At 39.5% G+C, this 21587-nt stretch overlaps 1 protein-coding gene across 2 annotated transcripts; it reads right to left on the minus strand.

Annotated features, from left to right (window-relative positions):
• Nucleotides 1–16590: 16590 nt before the first annotated feature.
• On the minus strand, nucleotides 16591–19849 carry LOC311107146 (H2.0-like homeobox protein). 2 transcript variants are annotated; one of them, XM_084149645.1, is made up of 4 exons: nucleotides 19298–19849; nucleotides 18684–18860; nucleotides 18211–18395; nucleotides 16591–17345 (listed from the first exon to the last, which is right to left on the minus strand). In XM_084149645.1, exons 1-4 carry the CDS (start codon nucleotides 19731–19733, stop codon nucleotides 17031–17033), a joined length of 1113 nt encoding a protein of 370 aa, XP_084005771.1. In that variant the 5' UTR covers nucleotides 19734–19849; the 3' UTR covers nucleotides 16591–17030. The 2 variants fall into 2 exon arrangements, with proteins under 2 accessions (XP_084005771.1, XP_084005772.1); XM_084149646.1 differs by lacking the exon at nucleotides 18684–18860.
• Between the last annotated feature and the right edge of the window lie 1738 nt (nucleotides 19850–21587).

Consider the following 21587-nt stretch of genomic DNA (forward strand, 5'->3'; position numbering starts at 1 on the left):
TCTGTTGGCCATCCAAAGACAACCAAGCCCAGTCCAGTGGGAGAGCTTCTGTTCAGCCATAGAGAGAGAAGGGTGTAATGGAGGGGTGGAAGGGGGACTCGCAACAGGGTGTTCACTGCCCCATGGTGCCCTGCTGGCTGTTGTCTCCAAGCCAGTGCAGTAGTAGGTAACTCCGGAGCCAAGGTGGAGTGAGAAAGGAAGGGAGGAAACCCGGAGAGAAACCATGAAAAATGTGGAGTATGAAAATGTCTCCCTTGGTTTATGGCAGCACAGACAACCTTCCAAGAGCAACACATCTTTAAATTTAACTTGAGATACCTTTTTTTCTTCCTCTTCCTCTCCCCAACAGTTGGCAAAGGCTCAGTTTCCAAAGCAAGGCCAAGTTGCTTGGAAACTGCGACCATGTTTTGTTTTTTCTGTATAAGGAGCTCAGTTTCCAGCTTCTGTTAACGTGCTTGGGTTCAGATTGAAACTTGGGCTGGTCCAGAATAACCTGAAATTCCAAGTGTTCAGACTTCAGAATACTGACATATAATATACCATTGATCATTTTGTTACATAATTTATTGTTGGTCCAGGGAAAATCTGAGGATATATTGATACCTACTGTAGAAGACATCATTCATAAAAATTTAACATTCATTTTCCACAGATCCCTGTTTTGGCAAAATTTTACATCGATATTAAACGTATGCCCTTTCCTGGCACCAGTTGGTAATGGGGTAGCTTTCCAGGTGCAGTTGAACCAAATGAATAGTCCCAAAAGTACAAAACCCATCCATTTGGCTGTCCACGCAGGCTCAAGCAAACCAAACTCAGAATTGTACCCCAGGTCTGCTCCAGAAGTAATATGAGTGTCTTTTAATTCTATTCAAATCGTTCAAGGCTGAAGACTCAATAGGAACACAGAAACCTCCCAACTTGATTTGCAATAAAGTACCATAAATAAAAGTCGTAATAGATGTTATTCCATTGAATTGGTTTAAAATTATGACTGGAAGCATTTTGTTGGCACGCTATCAAATTAGTTAGTCTTTATACAGTGAAATTATATTATGCTAGTCTCATGTGGAAGTCATCCTGTCTGAACTGATGACTCAGGGCTAATTTAGGACAGAGCATCCTAACTCACTGTCATAAATCACACACACACACACACACACACACACACACACACACACACACACACACGCGCACACACAGACAAATTTACACAAACACACATGCACAGTCGCACAAACACACACACTCATAAATCAAGGCTTTGATGGATCAAACATACCTCTGGTGCAGAGACCCATACCTCCAGAGCGTAGACACTTCCCATTGGAGCAACTGAATAAAATGCGCCATTGAGATGAACAAATTTAATGCATCTAAAAAGTACCCCTCCCGAAAACTTCCTAGCTCAAAGTAACTGTCTGACTTGCTTGAAACACCACAATAATTATTGTTTCTTGAGCCAGTATGACTTCCTTTTTCCTTTTACAAACAGTTTGTATTGTTTTGAGCCACTGTATTCAGTACAGATGTAGATGGAACAAATTTAACATGATTAGAAAAATAACTCTGACCTGTTACGCCTCAAAATCAAATATACTATCTACATTATTGATGAAATTAGGTAATTTAAAAAAAATAAAGTGTCTGTCCTCCCTAGGATGCTGCACTTAGATCGACTTTGAACTCTGCCAGGTATGTAAATGATAAGGTAAACTAATTTCAAACAAATGCTGTATGTCAAAACACAACTCAAAACACAACTCAACCTGAGTGCCTTTGGCTTTGGTCACTTTTGTCTTCGCCGTCTCCAGTTTTCCAGGCACTTGATGAATCATGATGTTGCTTTTTGTCTTTCAATGGCAAACTTCTGGCTGCTAACACTGAGACGTGGAGTTACAGGAGACTTCTCCATCAGCCTATCCACCAACTTCACAGATAATGCCTCAAAGAACTTCTAGACTTCACAGCTTTTAAGTCAGCATACTAATCCCTCAACCAATGTGTTTGGAGGCAGAACCTCCACGGTTTCTCCAAAGGCAATTTGTTTTACACAGTTACCTTTTCAAAAAGGTTGAATATGAGGAAATCTGTGTGGTTGATTTGTTTTATGGTCTAGTCCTGTTCTAGATTGCCAGAAGGAACGTACAGGACAGGTTTAAAGGGAGGGTGGGAGGGTGGGAGGCTGACAGTACATATGGGCCAGATGGACTTTCTCCTATACTGCTCATAAAAGTTCTTAGGACAGTTCACAAATCAAGGCCTTGCAGTATTATGGGATTGTTATTGTTATTTTATGTTTGCAAATACTCATGTAATTTACAACTTTTCGAGAATCAACCCACCCTGACGTTTTATATGTGTGTGCTTAACAGTTAATACTTGGCTGATAAACTGCACAGAGCTGTGAGGATATATTCCATGGAAGCATGGTCAGCATAATACCAGAAGACCAACCAACTTTCTACAGTTTTGAATTAAGACCTAGGATTATAACACGGCACCTACTTTATAACCATAGGCTCCTTGTTTTATGGGCAAGGGCATTTTATTTATTTAGTCGAACTGTTCTGGTGTAAAATATCCTCCTATATGGAAAGAAACAAAAGGCAGCAGGTAGCAGGCGAGGATGAGGGAAAATGAAAAGTGAAATTCAAGATGGTGCTGGGCTTAAACTGAAAAACGGTTGATCTCCAGGGGTCAGTCGTCTTTCCAGAGAAGAGGAAAGTGGACCCCATGGTGGAGAGAGCTTCTGGTGGTCTGAGCCGGCTGCCGGGGTCACCGTCTATGAAGTTGTGTCCCTGACACAAGCCTCAGATAAAGGGCCTTTCAATGGTCACAATGGTCTCAACCTCCTTGACGTAATGTTATTAATGGCATGATGGCATCCCACTGGGCACACACTGGTTGAATTAACATTGCTTCCACGTCATTTCAATGAAATTACATTGAACCAACGTGGAATAGATGTTGAATTGACGTCTGTGACCAGTGGGATGAGTGGACAATTGAAAATGAAAACGAATGTTGATATCATGAAGTTGTTTCGATGTCTGGATTTTGGAGTAAGCTCTAGAATCAGAAAATTGGTTATTTTACGCACACATTTGTTCTACGTAGCTGCTGCTCACACTCCCCCACCCTTCACGTTTCGCTCTTTACTCACCCTCTTCTGAACTATGATGATGTATGTTCACTGCCTCATATTTCTGAACAGCTGAAATAAAAACCCTGCTGCGATTTGAACTAACAGTCCCAAAATTAGATATCCTGTAATGAAGGCTACAACCTTCTCTGTCTGTTGTAACAGATTTTGCAGTTGCACAAGCAGGACCAACCTGGACTCAGGGGTAGAGGTAACACAGTATATGCCTCCCTCCATTTAGTACATGTTACATTTCGTATGGTATGTATTAATTTGTGGATGTTCATTATCCATTTCGTATGATATGTTACAAATTACAATTCGAATGATATGTTACGAACAGCAATTTATACAATATGTTACGAATTTGTAATACGCGTGATATGCTATGAATTCCAATTTGTTGTGGCTAACGTTATCTAGGTGGCTATGTGGCTAACGTTAGCTGGGTTAGAGGTAAGGGTTAGGGGTTAGGGGTTAAGGTTAGGGTTAAAGTTAGGGTTACGGTTAAGAGTTAGGTTAAAGGGTTAAGGTTAGGGTTAGAGGAAGGGTTAACTAACATGCTAAGTAGTTTCAAAGTAGCTAAAGAGTAGCGAGTAGTTGCAAAGTTGCTAATTAGCTAAAATGCTAAAGTTGTCCATGATGAGATTCGAACACGAAACCTTTGGATTGCTAGATGTTTGCATTGTACACCCATCCACCTTTTGTTTTTGCTTTAATTAACCTTCTGTCTTGTTTAACCATACCAAACATAACATATCATACTAATTGAGTGTCCCGGATTTGCGTTTACTATGATACATCTAGTCTATGAGACCAGGCTGGCAGGACGCAGTCCCTACACATTGCATTGGAGCAAAAACAATCAGCTTTTTGTGTGATGATGTTAGGCTAATCTTTATAGTCCTTATGTTTGCGAAACTGTTACAACAGACATGTTGATCATGTCTTTTGTGTACAACATGTACAGTTGAAGTCGGAAGTTTACATACACTTCGGTTGGAGTCATTAAAACTCGTTTTTCAACCACTCCACACATTTCTTGTTAACAAACTATAGTTTTGGCAAGTCGGTTAGGACATCTACTTTGTGCATGACACAAGTACGTTTTCCAACCATTGTTTACAGACAGATTATTTAACTTAAAATTCACTGTATCACAATTCCAGTGGGTCAGAAGTTCACATGCACTAAGTTGACTGTGCCTTTAAACAGCTTGGAAAATTCCAGAAAATGATGTCATGGCTTTAGAAGCTTCTGATAGGCTAATTGACATCATTTGAGTCAATTGGAGGTGTACCTGGGGATGTATTTCAAGGCCTACCTTCAGACTCAGTGCCTCTTTGCTTGACATCATGGGAAAATCAAAAGAAATCAGCCAAGACCTCAGAAGAAAAATTGTAGACCTCCACAAGTCTGGTTCATCCTTGGGAGCAATTTCCAAATGCCTGAAGGTACCACGTTCATCTGTACAAACAATAGTACGCAAGTATAAACACCTTGGGACCACGCAGCCGTCATACCGCTCAGGAAGGAGGCGCGTTCTGTCTCCTAGAGATGAACGTACTTTGGTGCGAAAAGTGCAAATCAATCCCAGAACAACAGCAAAGGACCTTGTGAAGATGCTGGAGGAAACAGGTACAAAGGTATCTATATCCACAGTAAAATGAGCCCTATATTGACATAACCTGAAAGGCCGCTCAGCAAGGAAGAAGCCACTGCTCCAAAACCGCCATAAAAAAGCCAGACTACGTTTTGCAACTGCACATGGGGACAAAGATCGTACTTTTTGGAGAAATGTCCTCTGGTGTGATGAAACAAAAATAGAACTGTTTGACCATAATGACCATCGTTATGTTTGGAGGAAAAAGGTGGTCCCTTGCAAGCCGAAGAACACCATCCCAACCGTGAAGCACCGTGGTGGCAGCATCATGCTGTGGGGGTGCTTTGCTGCAGGAGGGACTGGTGCACTTCACAAAATAGATGGCATCATGAGGAAGGAAAATTATGTGGATATATTGAAGCAACATCTCAAGACATCAGTCAGGAAGTTAAAGCTTGGTCGCAAATGGGTCCTCCATATGGACAATGACCCCAAGCATACTTCCAAAGTTGTGGAAAAATGGCTTAAGGACGACAAAGTCAAGGAATTGGAGTGGCCATCACAAAGCCCTGACCTCAATCCTATAGAGAATTTGTGGGCAGAACTGAAAAAGCGTGTGCGAGCAAGGAGGCCTACAAACCTGACTCAGTTACACCAGCTCTGTCAGGAGGAATGGGCCAACTTATTGTGGGAAGCTTGTGGAAGGTTACCTGAAACGTTTGACCCAAGTTAAACAATTTAAAGGCAATGCTACCAAATACTAATTGAGTGTATGTAAACTTCTGCAGTGCCTTAGACCACTCCCGAGTGGCGCAGTGGTCTAAGACACTACATCGCAGTGCTAGCTGTGCCACTAGAGATCCTGGTTCGAATCCAGGCTCTGTCGTAGCCGGCTGCGACCGGGAGACCCATGGGGCGTCGCACAATTGGCCCAGTGTTGTCCAGGGTAGGGGAGGGAATGGCCGGCAGGGATGTAGCTCAGTTGGTAGAGCATGGCGTTTGCAACGGCAGGGTTGTGGGTTCGTTTCCCACGGGGGGCCAGTATGAAAAAAATTAATATATATAATGTAAGTCGCTCTGGATAAGAGCGTCTGCTAAATGACTAAAATGTGATGAAAGAAATAAAAGCTGAAATAAATCATTCTCTCTACTATTATTCTGACATTTCACATTCTTAAAAGAAAGTGGTGATCCTAACTGACCTAAGACAGGGAATTTTTACTAGGATTAAATGTCAGGAATTATGAAAAAACTGAGTTTAAATGTATTTGGCTAAGGTGTATGTAAGCTTCCGACTTCAACTGTAAATAGCTGCATAACTCCCCTCAAGAAAAAATACCATGAAATCGCGCTTAGCCTATGCTTTCCTGCAGTAAAATGACCAAATCGCCCTCTAGTGGCCCCATGGGTGGAATTGTATTAATATTTTTCATAATTTCATAATTAATAAACATACAAATAAAATAAAAGCAGAAAATCCGGTGTTTCTATGTCAAACGGTTTTGTTATAATTCAGTCTTCTGTGATGTATATAAAGTGTAATATTGAGATGCAAACTCAAAATTGAATACATTTCAACTCTATATCTGACATGGTACATGTCTTCTTTTCTTTAAGCCCATAACCATGTGTGTGAGGTGTATATTTTTGTTTAAAGGTAGATTTGTTTAAGACTACCAAGAAACACTGCAGTAAAAGGTTTTAATAACCTACTGAGGCATGGAATGCAATAATTTGAACATGTTGACCATGTCTTTCGGATACAACATAAAGTTCGTAGGCTACACCAGACAAAGGAGTTAATCGCTGATCAATAAGGGGAAAGCGGGAGGGGAGCACTGAGCAGCAGCTACATAAAAAATAATAATGCAGATGTGCAGCAATCTCTGTATCTTTAGCTACGGGAAATCGGGTTTACATGTTTAATTTAAGCGAGAACATAATGCGATGTAATTGATTTATGAGTATCTAAAATCGAATTATTCTCACAGACACTGATGGACTTAACAGATATGTAACATTGGAGGGTGGGGCGGGCTGCTTAATGGTGGTATGACATCAGGTTATGCAACTTTAAAAAGTGCAATTGTGCAGTGAATGTTGTTCAGCCCTGACAGTTGACTACATTTCATTTGGTGTGCAGAATGTGTGCATGTACACTACCGGTCAAAAGTTTTAGAACACCTACTCATTCAAGGGTTATTCTTTATTTTTACTATTTTCTACATTGTAGAATAATAGTGAAGACATCAAAACTATGAAATAACACATATGGAATCATGTTGTAACCAAAAAAGTGTTAAACAAATTTGAAGATTTCAGATTCTTCAAATAGCCACCCTTTGCCTTGATGACAACTTTGCACACTATTGACATTCTCTCAACCAGCTTCATGAGATAGTCACCTGGAATGCATTTCAATTAACAGGTGTGCCTTCTTAAAAAGTTAATTTGTGGAATTTCTTTCCTTCTTAATGCGTTTGAGCCAGTCAGTTGTGTTGTGACAAGGTGGGGTGGGGGGGGTGGGGGGGGTATACAGAAGATAGCCCTATTTGGTAAAAGACAAAGTTCATATTATGGAAAGAACAACTCAAATAAGCAAAGAGAAATGACAGTCCATCATTACTTTAAGACATGAAGGTCAGTCAATACAGAACATTTCAAGAACTTTGAAAGTTTCTTCAAGTGCAGTCGCAAAAACCATCAAGAGCTATGATGAAACTGGCTCTCATGAGGACCGCCACAGGAATGGAAGACCCAGAGTTACCTCTGCTGCAGAGAATAAGTTCATTAGAGTTACCATAATCAGAAATTGCAGCCCAAATAAATGCTTCACAGAGTTCACGTAACAGACACATCTCAACATCAACTGTTCAGAGGAGACTGTGTGAATCAGGCCTTCATGGTCGAATTGCTGCAAAGAAACCACTACTAAAGGACACCAATAATAAGAAGAGACCTGCTTGGGCCAAGAAACACAAGCAATGGACATTAGACCGGTGGAAATGTGTCCTTTGGTCTTATTTTTGGTTCCAACCGCCGCGTCTTTGTGAGATGCAGGGTGGGTGAACGGATGAGGAGGAGGTGTGATGGTATGGGGGTGCTTTGCTGGTGACACTGTCTGTGATTTATTTAGAATTCAAGGCACACTTAACCAGCATGGCTACCACAGCATTCTGCAGCGATACGCCATCCCATCTGGTTTGGGCTTAGTGGGACTATCATTTGTTTTTCAACAGGACAATGACCCAACACACCTCCAGGCTGTGTAATGGCTATTTGACCAAGAAGGAGAGTGATGGAGTGCTGCATCAGATGACCTGGCCTCCACATTCCCCCGACCTCAACCAAATTGAGATGGTTTGGGATGAGTCGGACCGCAGAGTGAAGGAAAAGCAGCCAACAAGTGCTCCGCATATGTGGGAACTCCTTCAAGACTGTTGGAAAACCATTCCAGGTGAAGCTGGTTGAAAGAATGCCAAAATTGTGCAAAGCTGTCATCAAGGCAAAGGGTGGCTATTTGAAGAATCTCAAATATGAAATATATTTTGATTTGTTTAACACGTTTTTATGTGTTATTTCATAGTTTTGATGTCCTCACTATTATTCTACAATGTAGAAAATAGTAAAAATAAAGAAAACCCCTTGAATGAGTAGGTTTTCTAAAACGTTTGACCGGTAGTGTATGTCAGGGTCATATTATATGAAATGCATGCACCCCAGTTCATAAAAATGAGGCACGCTGTCCCCTTTAATTAATATTCAATTTAATAAACACCTTTGCTTTACAATACACATTTGAGATATTTTTATGATATTGATATTTCCAATATATTTCCCTTGATGATGAAGATTTACACTATTTAATTACTTGACATTTGACAGTAATATTTGTCCATTCCTTTATTTTCATGGATAATGTGAGATTTGTGTTTGTATAAGTGATATATTGTTATTCAGACTCCTTTACAAATGGTTTACATTTTGGACAACTTTATAGGCCTACACCTAAGCAGAATGCCGATATAGGCTACATTTTATTCATTTGCATTCGATGTAGCATGTAGACCTAGCTGATATAGAACATACATTTGTCTTATTGGAATGTGGTGATAAACAGACATTATATACAGCATTTATACATGTGAAATGTAGTGCCTTATTGCTGTAATCAATTAAATATATCTGTTATCAAAACAGGGCAATTATCTACCAACTTTATTGCCTGTCGGCCAGCTTAAAAGAGAAGCATTAGAGGTCCATAAATGGAGTAGGGTTTGATTCTTAGGTCTGTGCCCGGATACATAAAATATACTCATCCGTTTGGTCGCTGATATCTTGAGCCAGCAAATGTATACAAACTATAAATTTCCCCTCTTCTCTGGAGCGCCAGATTTCTTCTGACTAACATTCTTTAGAGGAAAGGGCTTAGCGGAATTACATTAACATGCTTAGGGAAAGGTCTTAGAAGCCAAGAGATTTCCAAATTCTCATTTATCAAGAGCTTATGATTCCGATATGCAAAATATGGTCTTTGTGAAGTACTGAGGCTTGACAGGTTGGCATCGTTATCCTGTCTCGGTGATGCATGCTATTAGTGTTAAGCTTAGGACATAGCATGTTTTCACTTTAATCACCGTAGCCAACTCTTGACTCCGCTTTAGAAACTGTTTATGGAGAGAAAAGGTCTCACTAAGAGAAATACAAATAGGCCTCGATACTTTACGAATTGGAGGACATAACATATCATACAAAAACGTAAACCACAAATTCGTAACATTTCATACAAAATGGAGGGATATACAAAAACATACCAAAATCATATGAACTGAGTCCAGTTTGCAATATTATACAACTATTGCACAGATACATACAGTGCCTTAATAAAGTATCCATACCCGTTGACTTACTCCATATTTTGTTGTATTACAGCCTGAATTTTTTACATCTCAGCCATCTACACACAATACCCCAAAATGACAAAGTGAAAACATGTTTTTGGTCATGTTTGCAAATGTATTAAAAATGAAATATCTCATTTACATGCAGTAAGTATTCACACCCCTGAGTCAATACTTCGGAGAAGCACCTTTGGAAGCGATTACAGCTGTGAGTCTTTATGGGTAAGTCTCAAACAAATTTCCACACGTGGATTGTGCAACATTTCCCCATTATTATTTTCAAAATTCTTCAAGCTCTGTCAAATTTGCTGTTGATCATTGGTAGAGAAACATTTTCAGCTCTTACCATAGATTTTCAAGAAGATTTAAGTCAAAACTGTAACTCGGCTATTCAGGAACATTCACTGTCTTCTTGGTAAGCAACTCCAGTGTAGATTTGAACTTGTGTTTTAGGTTATTGCCCTGCTGAAAGGTGAATTCATCAACCAGTGTCTGGGGGAAAGCAGACTGAACCATGTTTTCCACTCTCCCTCACTTTTATTTTGTATTAAATGAAACTCCCCAGTGCCTAACAATTACAATCATGCCCATAACATGATGCAGCCACCACTATGATTGAAAATATGGAGAGTGGTACTCAGTGATGTGTTGTGTTGGTTTGTCCCAAACATCATGTTTTGTATTAAGCAATTAAAGTTAATTTCTTTGCCATATTTTTAGCAGTTTTACTTTAGTGCCTTATTGCAAACAGGATGCATGTTTTGAATATTTTTATTCTGTACAGGATTCCTACTTTTCACTCTGTCAATTAGGTTAGTATTGTGGAGTAACTACAATGCTGTTTATCCATCCTCAGTTTTCTCCTATCACAGTACACGTCACGCGGAACGAGGGAGAGCTCGGACTGTTGTTTTGGAAAGTTTGTTGTTTTGGAACATTTTGAAAGTCTTAGTTAAAACGTACTTAGTAGCTAGCTACCTTTTGAGTTTGGATCCCGCGACGCATTTGGCATCAGTTGCTGGGACTGCCACTATCTCTCCAGTGATCCTGCCGACCAAGGCCGGGTCTGAGGAGCTGTTTGGCGTAGCAGCTAGCCCAGCTGCTAGCTAGCTGCCTATCAAGCTAGCAGGGTTTTCTTGAGGGCTTGAACGCAGCCCGTGATGCGGTTAGCCGGTTAGCCATTGTGGCTGGGAAAGCGGATTGTCCCGGGCTTGTGGCTGTCTAGATCCCTGCTGTTTGTTGTTGTTGTTTTCAATCTTCTCTGTGACCTGCCCTGTCTGGAACTGTGAGAAGTAACAGCGTATCCTACGTTGCTACCATGACAAAGACCAAAGCTGGCGGGAGTACCGTTGAGGACAGTGGTGTCTATCTATCACAGGTGAAGGATATTTTAAACAAACAAAAATAGTTTTACAAGCAGTGGAGTCAACTAATAAAAGAATGGACAACCTGACCAGAGAACAGTTTGTAGTTCTCCCAGGGTCAGCTCGATGAGTTTAAACAGGAGATCTGCAAGATGACAGCAATCTGTAAGTCATTGAGAGAGGACATCAATTCTGTATGTGAATCCATGATAACAATGACAGAGAAATCCGATTATTTCGAGGGACAATCAAGGTCGGAACAACATGATTGTGGACGGAATTGCAGAATCTCCACATGAGACCTGGACAGAGTCTGAGGACAAAGTGAAGATGGACCACAGGAGGATTGAGGTGGAGCGCGCCCACAGAACTGGAAAACCCACCACCGACTCAGGTGACAGGCCCAGGCCTATGGTGGTCAAGTTCCTGAGGTTCAAGGACAAGGTGGCTGTTCTGGAAAGAGCCAAGAACTTGAGAGGAACATATAGGTTCCTCAACAAGGACTATCCTGAAGCTGTGTGCCAGAAGAAGAAAGAACTTATCCCAGCCATGAAAGCTGCCAGAGCGCGTGGGGATATTGCTTAATAATAATAATAATAATAATATGCCATTTAGCAGACGCTTTTATCCAATGCGACTTACAGTCATGCGTGCATACATTTTTGTGTATGGGTGGTCCCGGGGATTGAACCCACTACCTTGGCGTTACAAGCGCCGTGCTCTACCAGCTGAGCTACAGAGGACCATGAACTAAAGAAGATCTGTGATGACGTATTGGAACACATATTTTATATTTGAGATTCTTTAAATAGCCACCCTTTGCCTTGATGACAGCTCTGCACACTCTACATATGCTATGACAGGCTCATTGTCCACCCTCCCTCCCAAAAGCCTGGAAGGGATGAGAGAGCCAAGCCCATGGGTTGGAAGCTTCAACCCTGCAGCACACACAAAAACTTACACACACCAACTGATTAATGTACTGCTGAATGTATATTTTTTTCTATTGCTTTGTTTTTTCTTTTCCATATTATGTATATCTCTGATAAGCTACCCAGGAAAGGGCTGAAAATAGCCCATATTAACATACAGTACCAGTAAAAGGTTTGGACACACCTACTCAATCAAGGGTTTTTCTTAATTTTTACTATTTTTTACATTTATGAATAATAGTGAAGACATCAAAACTATGAAATAACACATATGGAATCATGTAGTAACCAAAAAAGTGTTAAACAAATCAAAATATATTTTATATTTGAGATTCTTTAAATAGCCACCCTTTGCCTTGATGACAGCTTTGCACACTCTTGGTATTTTCTCAACCAGCTTCATGATGTAGTCACCTGGAATGCATTTCAATTAACAGGTGTGCCTTCTTAAAAACAAGAAGAAACTATATTATGAAGCCAAGATCAATGATATAAAGAATGATGGAAAAAAACTTTGGAGTACTTTAAATTCAGTTATGGGCAGAAAGACAAATTCAACTCCATCTTTCATCAAATCTGATGGCTTATTCATCACAAAACCATTTGATGTTGCATATTATTTGAATGATTACTTCATTGGCAAAGTGGGCAAACTTAGGTAGGAAATGCCAATAATGAACAGTGAGCCATCATAGTCTTGCATTTAAAAAAAAAAATAATGAAAGAAAAGCATTGCAAGTTTGAATTTTGTTAAGTTAGTGTGGGATAGTTGGAAAAATGATTGTTATCGATCAATAATGACAAACCTCCTGGCATTGACAACTAAGATGGAAAGCTACTGAGGATGGTAGCTGACTCTATAGCCACTCCAGGCCTGGAGGGAAGCCAAAGTCATTCCGCTCCCAAGAGTGGTAAAGTGGCCTTTACTGGTTCTAACAACCTATCAGCTTGCTGCCAGCTCTTAGAAAACTGTTGGAAAAAATTGTGTTTGACCAAATACAATGCTATTTCTCTGTAAACAAATTAACAACAGACTTTCAGCATGCTTATAGAGAAGGGCACTCAACATGTACTGCACTGACATAAATGACTGATGATTGGTTGAAATAAATTGATAATAAGAAGATTGTGGGAGCTGTACTGTTAGATTTCAGTGCAGCCTTTGACATTATTGACCATAACCTGTTGTTGAGAAAACTTACAATATGTGTTATGGCTTTTCAACATCTGCCATATCGTGGATTCGGAGCTATCTAAAAGAACTCAGAGGGTTTTCTTTCATTGAAGCTTCTCTAATGTCAAACATGTAAAGTGTGGTATACCGCAGGGCAATTCTTTAGGCCCTCTACTCTTTTCTATTTTTACCAATGACCCGCCACTAGCATTAAACAAAGCATGTGTGTCCATGTATGCTGATGATTCAACCATATACACATCAGCAACCACAGCTAATGAAGTCACCGAAACCCTTAACAAAGAGATGCAGTCTATTTTGGAATGGGTGACCAGTAACAAACTGGTCCTGAACATCTCTAAAACTAAGAGCCTTGTATTTGGTACAAATCATTCCCTAAGTTCTAGACCTCAGTTGAATCTGACAATGATTGGTGTGGCTCTTGAACAAGTTGAGGAGACTAAATTGCGTGGTGTTACCCTAGATTGTAAACTGTCAAGGTCAAAACATATAGATTAAATGGTTGTAAAGATGGGGAGAGGTCTGTCCGTAATAAAATATGCTCTGCTTTTTTGACACCACAGTCGACAAATCAAGTCCTGCAGGCTCTAGTTTTGTCTTATCTTGATTATTGTCCAGTCGTGTGGTCGAGTGCTCCAAGGAAAGACCTAGTTAAGCTGCAGCTGGCCCAGAACAGAGCGGCACGTCTTGCTCTTCATTGTAATCAGAGGTCTAATATAAATACTATTCATGCCATTCTCTGTTCTGACTGCATCACTTCTTATTTTTATAAGAAACAATGTGTTGAAAATTCAAAATTATTTGCATAGTCAACTTACACACAGTTCTGACACACACTTACGTGACCAGACATGCCACAAGGGGTCTTTTCACAGTCCCCAAATCCAGAACAAATTCAAGAAAGAGTACAGTATTATATAGGGCCATTATTGCTTGGAACTCCCTTCCATCTCATATTGCTCAAATGAACAGCAAACCTGGTTTCAAAAAACAGATAAAGCAACAACTCACGGCACAACGCCTATCCCCTATTTGACCTAGATAGCTTGTGTGTGTATTGATATGTAGGCTACATGTGCTATTTTTTTTATTAATGTAGTTCTGTCCTTGAGCTGTCCTTGTCTATTAATGTTCTGTATTATGTCATGTTTCATGTTTTGTGTGGACCCCAGGATGAGTAGCTGCTGCTTTCGCAACAGCTAATGGGATCCTAATAAAATGCCTAAAATACCAATACAGCCATTAAACTCTGTAACTGTTTTAAAGTCACCATTGGCCTCATGGTGAAATCCCTGAGCGGTTTCCTTCCTCTCCAGCAACTGAGTTAGGAAGGACACATTTATCTTTGTAGTGATTGGGTGTATTGATACACCATTCAAAGTGCAATTAATAACGTCACAATGCTCAAAGGGATATTCAATAGGTACCCTTCTTTGTGAGGCATTGGAAAACCTTCCTGGTCTTTGAGGTTGAATCTGTGTTTAAAATGTACTGCTCGGCTGAGGGACCGTACAGATAATTGTATGTGTGGGGTACAGAGATGAGGTAGTCATTCAAAAATAATATTAAATACTATTATTGCACACAGTCCATCCAACGTATTATGTGACTTGTTAAGCAAATTTTTACTCCTGAACTTATTTAAGCTTGCCATAACAAAGGGGTTGAATACTTATTGACTCAAGCCATTTCAGCTTTTCATTTTTTATTAATTTGTAAAAACATTGACATTATGGGGTATTGTGTGTAGGCCAGCAGTGACAAAAAAATCTCAATTCTATATTAAATTCAGGCTGTAGACAACAAAATGTGGAAACAGTCAAGGGGTGTGAATACTTTCTGAAGGCACTGCATGCTTCTTTTCACACTTCCATTGGGATTGGACAAAGTGAGGTAATAAGCCCTATACCACCTTTGTCTGGTCCATAATACTGCACTACAATATTGGCTGTCAGTAAGAGGGTAGACTAATGGGTAGCCTATAGGTCTACTTTACTACATGGAGTTTAATATAACCTGCTATAAATAATATAGGAATGTTTTTAAATGCAATTAAAAGTTGTTATTATGCCATTACTTTGTGGGTTACAACAAACTCAGCAAGTAGTGACTGCTAAATAAGGCAATATCTAATTCTTCATTAGTTCGGCTGACTAACTTCAGTGGTCTGTTACTCACTGGCTGCGTTTACACAGGTAGCCTAATTCTATATATTTTTTTCACTAATTGGACTTTTGACCAATCATATCAGCTCTGAAAAAGACCTGATGTGGAAAGGTCTGATGTGATTGGGCAAAATACCAATTAGTGGAATTTGTTTTTAGAATTGGGCCATCTGTGTAAATGCAGCCGTGCTTCTACATCTGCATTGCTTGCTGTTTGGGGATTTAGGCTGGGTTTCTGTATAGCACTTTGTGACATCTGCTGATGTAAAAAGGGCTTTATAAATCAAATTTGATTGATTGATTGATTGACTCCCGGAATTATGAGGATACTTATTTGTGGGCCTTGGTGTTGCCAATTTTTTTGCCATCAGCTTATTTTAGACACTTTCATTTACCTCAGAAGGATTTAAATAGAGTTAGTCAATGTAACAGGACAAGGTACCCTACTGAAAATCAAATTAACTTGGGCAAACTGCTCCTTGAAAACGCATCGATAAGCTACGATTATTTTTTTTATGACTTGCCTAAGCTGCATTCGTAAATGCAAACGTTTAAATGGTGTTGGAATTGTGAGAGACAGAATAACTAACTAATTTGAAAAGACTTGATAAGTTTTATCTATTTACACCAAATTGTTGAGATAAGTTATTACAGGCTCCACCATGTTTTCACAGTCCATTTCGGCTTGAGTGTACCCATAATTAGCTTATATGCTTATTCCCAGACAGCAAAATATTACTTTATGAATTACATAATTGTAATATAGAATTATAGATTAGGTAGGCTATATGGATTATTCTAAGCATGAAACATAAACATATATTCCACCCCTCTGATCTCTTCACACAGCAAAATAAGGCCTACGTGGCAGCGAAGTCCAAGACTTCATATATTATTTTATCGGCATGTAAGCTGTGAGGAATTAAATAATAAACCTATATCATCATCATGACCATCATATTACTTTGTACAAACTGTAGGAAGGAAGGGTACAATCCTAAATGTATAGCCTATGACGACGGGGAGCCTTTAAATTAGTCACTAGATAAAACATTTCAGCTAGTCTATAACTGAATTCATTTAAGGATTCAAAAATAAATTGCATTATCCACTTCAGATAACTGTTATGGGAGTGAATATTAGCCTATAGGCTAGTCAAGACCTTGTCAGTTGTGAAGTTCTTTCTCCTTCAGTGATGTTTTCAGTATTCGATTAGACCCGAAAGAGGAGGTAATAAGGGGACCAATAATGCAATCAAAAGATAATAATATTATTAATAATAATATATATAACATTTTACATTTAATCGAAAATCAAAAGAAATAAACATTTTATTTACAATATTTTCAGTGCAAATAATTATTGAAAAATATAAAATACAACAATATTTATCAACGCTTCCAGAGTAAATTACTATAACATTGTGTCATGTTCTGGGATTTCAGAACACGGAACACGTGTTTCAGATTAAAATTCACAACAGAATATTTCCTTAATTTGAGGAAAAAGTCATGCACATCGCCTAATATTGACTGACAGAGCTGAAAGATGGAAGGAGTCGAAAGTTAAAAATTATAATAACCCATAGCCTCTGCAGTAGGGCATCCTACTGGCCCTCCACTTTAAGACAAACTCCACTCTGTATATCAATTTATCAAAATAATATTTATATTAAATTATTAATGTTACATTTTAAAAAAATAACGTTTGACTTTGCACTCATATTCACATTTGTGATGATGCCACAGTTTCTGTGAGGGCACCGACTGAAGTTGCCTCCTCCATACTCACAGGGGTGGGCCCGGTCATGATCACACTAGTCTTGTTATGCTCAGAAATGTCCACGTCACTCTTGTCCTCCTGCCCGTCCTCGAATTCGGACTCGCAGCTCGCTTCGCTCTCACACTCGGACTCTTCCGGTTCTTTGGGCTCGGCCTCTGTCAGTGACTTGTCTAGCGTCTCCTTCTCCTTGTCCTTCTGCGCCTGGGCTTCTTTCGAATGCCTCCACTTCATGCGCCTGTTCTGGAACCACACTTTGACCTGCCGAGAAAGTGCACGAGCTCGTTTAGATGTAGTCAGCCTGATCCTGATGCCTAAACTACTCGCCAACAGGTTGACAATGAGTTATGCTCCATAGAAATAGGACCCAGAGACCTAATTGATAGTATAAAAGGACATCCTCTACATAACAGAACAAAACCTTCTTGATAAGGAAATCATAGCCTACATTTCATAATGAATAACATGACAGTAGCCTAGGTAGGCTACAATAAAGTTAATGCAGAATAAATCAACAATGTGCGTAAAGGTGGGCCTGTAGCCCACAAGAACAAATTGCTATTAAAACATCAGCTGGGCTATAATACTATAGGCTAGTATTATGTGTATTGCTTAACCCAATGGAGTTACGTACGACTATGACCTTTCTCCGTTTGCAATAATTTGTTGTAATCGACTTTCATTTCCCTAAAAGTTCTCGATTGCGCAATTCTACAGTTGCCTACTAGGATATATTACCGGGTGTATCCTCTGAGTGGCGGCTTCCTGTCTTAACAACACACGGCCAGGGCTCTATTCAATCCGTATCGCGAAAGTTCAGCGTTACAGCATTATTGAAATTTAAAGGCAATGTTAATTAATTAGCAGAGACTGCATTCATGCTCCATATGTCGGCTCAATCGGAAATTACATTTAGGGTACATTTCTATCGCGCAATCAGTAACGCTTCAGCTAAACATATTTAATATAGTCGCAAGTTTAATTGTTTTACACTATTAGGCATATGTCTTTCCATCTCAAGAAGCAAGGATTCTAAAAAGAACTCCAGATTTGCATATAGTCCATTATACAAACAATGTCCATACAATTGGGGCCTATTGGCTACAGCATGATGCAAGTAATTTACCTGTGCATCTGTTAGGCCAAGCATTGCAGCCAGTTGTTTTCTGTCGGGTTTGGTGACATATTTCTGTATTTCGAATCGTTTCTCAAGTCCTTTTCTTTGCAGGTTGGAGAAGACTGCTCGCGACCAGGACCTCTTCCTTTTGTACGTCTGTGGTATCGTGTCTTTTGTGAGGACAGCATATGGACCTGTATAAATAAAGGGACATAAAGGTTGAGCAATGTTATTTATTCGTTCAAATTTCAAAGTGCACTAGTCAATTATAGTTGGCAATCCTAGAAAAGTGGTGTCATGCCATCAAACATGTCAAATTATATTCACTTGAAAAACACGATCAACAGAAGATAGGCCTAGGGTTTAAAAACACTGAGCAAAGTCTGAATATTAAAAGCTATGTCAAAATATTGTTCGAATCCTTAAATGTCCTGTGTGCGTAAAAAGGCCCTATGTAGCCTATGTGCTGACGGCTACACTACCTGGGAAGGTGTCCTGAAACTGATGCTGCCCTGATTGCCTGGCGCCGTTTAGTGAGCTCATCATGGAGGACGTGTCGCTCATCGCTGGGTCTATGGATGCGAAGTACTGGCTCGCCGAAGGCTGCACCGGCATGTGGATCCCTGACTGACGGTTCGAGCTAACAATGGAAGTGAGATCTGTCACAGGGCGAGAGATAAATGAGTAAGAAATTACCGCAACGTATAATACACGAGTTCTTGTCAATGGTGAAAATGTTCAGCTAAAAATGACTTTCGTGTGCGAGTCTGAATGTTGTCTGAAGCTAAAGAATACCTAGTTTTATAATGAGGCAACGGTGGCAGCTTGGATGTTCATATAGAGGGTTTGAGTGCGTAAATAATAAGGTACATGATGTTGCCACTGTGGTTTAGGTGCCTTCGAGGTCAGTACTTTATAAACGCAGCCTTTAATTAAGTCAACATAGCCATATTATAAAAATAAAAAGTGCCTTTACAACATAATGGCATTCTTGAATGCTTTCTTTGGCAGTGACAGAATCTTGATATAGGCCTATTAATAGTGATTTTATAGAATTCATTTTGACAACAGTATGAAAGTTCATTTAAAAGCTTACCTCTTAAAGACAATATGTCTTTTGTTTTTGGGTCGAAGTCTGTTGACAATATCCGATCGATTCCGAACTTCAGGTCCTTGCTTGATGGTGGAGGAGCTTGTTGGGAGTTGAGACTCGTTCTAGATACAGACGTTAAGTGTATTCCGTGCCTGTGATATGGAGACCCGGGGTTCAGTCTCCCACCGTAGACCGACTGTTCTGGCCCCACCGGGGAAGGATGCAAATGAGATCCAGAGGAGTGGACCTGAGAACGGTGTCCCATATGAGCCATGAGGGCCGAGGATCCTGGGATGTTCTCGGCATCCCCAACCTGCAAAATGTCAGCAATGCAAAATGAGGGCTTCTTCATTGTATCCATAGCGAAACCACCCGCGCAATAAGCAGACCAAAGACTAAAATTTGATGCGTAAAACGGATTGAGTCCGGCCGTATACATCCTGAACTCGTAATGTTGCCCCTCGGTTGATCACAAACGATGATAGAACAATAAATTCGGCATGTAACGTTGAGTTAACTGTAGTCAGAAAAGGCTGCTGTCTTTGTGTAAGTGCCAGAAATCTCTCACACAACTCTGAAATGTTAGTCTTTGGTCTAAGTACTTCAACAGTCAAGTTTTTCCTCTGACACGGATTGGTTGCTTTCTAGCCAATAGAAGTTTGGCCTCGACACCCAAACACGCCCTTGTGATGGAGATGTGCTCGTTGACCTCTTGAATATCTTCATAAACATTTTCAACAGCAGTCACAGACATCATCATCTTCGTCACTATCTTCTTCATCATGGATGGCATGCAGCAATGAGACCAATAAATGCAAGTGCAAACGCCTTGTGCAAGATGATCATGTAAACATATATCGAATAATATAATAATTATGTTTATTCTTGCACTCGGTTTTTAGGCATTCAGCTTTATTTGTTTCTAAATACCTTTTTAAAAAGTTGATTAAAAAAATTATTAGGCTGTACAAGTGGAATCACATTTTCATATTTGGGTGTTTGTCGCTCAAATGGGGAAACAACTGCCTATCAAACGATGTAGGCTACAAAAAGTAAACACGGACAATATTGAAGATTGTATTTGACAAAGATCTCATATATATTTGTGCCATGTTTAATTTCTGACAATATCATCAATCGAACATAATACATTTGGGTTACAAGCTAATATAAGTGAAGTACCGTGTTCTACATGGTATATGCAGCGCTGAGTGCAGGAAACTATAGTTTCTATTAGATTCAGGTCACTCTGTTTTTTATGGGCTGTGATTCGTGCGAAATTAGCAGATATGCCTGTTAGATTTGTCTCAAAATAGAACATGTTTTAGTATTTTAGGATACAGCAGAAATCCTTATTTCTTCCGTAGTAGAGGGGGAAACTTTATAATTACTGTTAGAACTTCCTTTTTTCAATATTTGTGCAACTTTATCTCGACCTGCAAGTTGCATGGTGACGCAAATCCGTCCCAATGCTCATAATAAACAGAGGAAATCTATTCCCCTCTTAAACGAAAACACAATTAACTTCAGAGGCAATACTTCACCTGGTAACGAACATAATGGGGGGCTGAAAATTATTAAAATGACAAAATATATGTAAGGGTAAATTATATGTTGTAATTATTATTATTATTATTATTATTATTGTAAGCAGGAATAGGTCTATACTTTTTTTTGTCATTTTCGATAGATAATAATATAAAAATTATAATAATCATCAAAGTCATCATAATATTACAAGTACAATCATATCCATATTGATAATAATGAATAAAGACATGCTTTACTTTTTATAATAATATAAAAAACGTTTACTCATGGATTTTTATGTTTAGTTTTTTTGTTTTTTAATCAAACCGAATCTTTATAACATGCTTACATTCTCATACACTCCTCTAAAATTGAGAAAGTAGTGTGCGTGTGTGTGTTTGTTTGCCTGCGTGCCTGCATGCGTGCATGTCTGACATGGTTTGTATCGTGCAGGTACACGTTCCCGAATTCCCACGCCACAGCTATAGGCCCATGCACTGTTTAACCCATTGTCATTACGTGCGCTTCTCATCATCCTACTGCATTTATTAGACTTGATTCATTACCGGCAGGGTCTATGACCCTGACTGCCTCCTATCGCGGTGTTTTCAGATGACACTTTTCCGGGTTCAAATTAGAAATGACATGTAGGCTAACGTCTGCCCCCGTTCATGCAGTCAAAACAATCCAGGGAAAAGGATGTAGCAGAGGCATAGCGGGTTAGCACGCCTAAGTTATTTCAGGTGCAGATGAGCCTTCAGAG

This window comes from Coregonus lavaretus, assembly GCF_964263955.1.
Source record: "Coregonus lavaretus genome assembly, chromosome: 31".
Lineage (NCBI taxonomy): Eukaryota > Metazoa > Chordata > Actinopteri > Salmoniformes > Salmonidae > Coregonus > Coregonus lavaretus.

Coding starts and splice junctions, on each gene's coding strand:
- LOC311107146 (XM_084149645.1), bottom strand. CDS start 19,733: ATGTATACGGCCGGACTCAATCCGTTTTACGCATCAAATTTTAGTCTT. Junction 18,396..18,683: donor GTTTCAGGACACCTTCCCAG/GTAGTGTAGCCG, acceptor TTATTTATACAG/GTCCATATGCTGTCCTCACA. Junction 17,346..18,210: donor TTGGCCTAACAGATGCACAG/GTAAATTACTTG, acceptor CTTTCTCGGCAG/GTCAAAGTGTGGTTCCAGAA.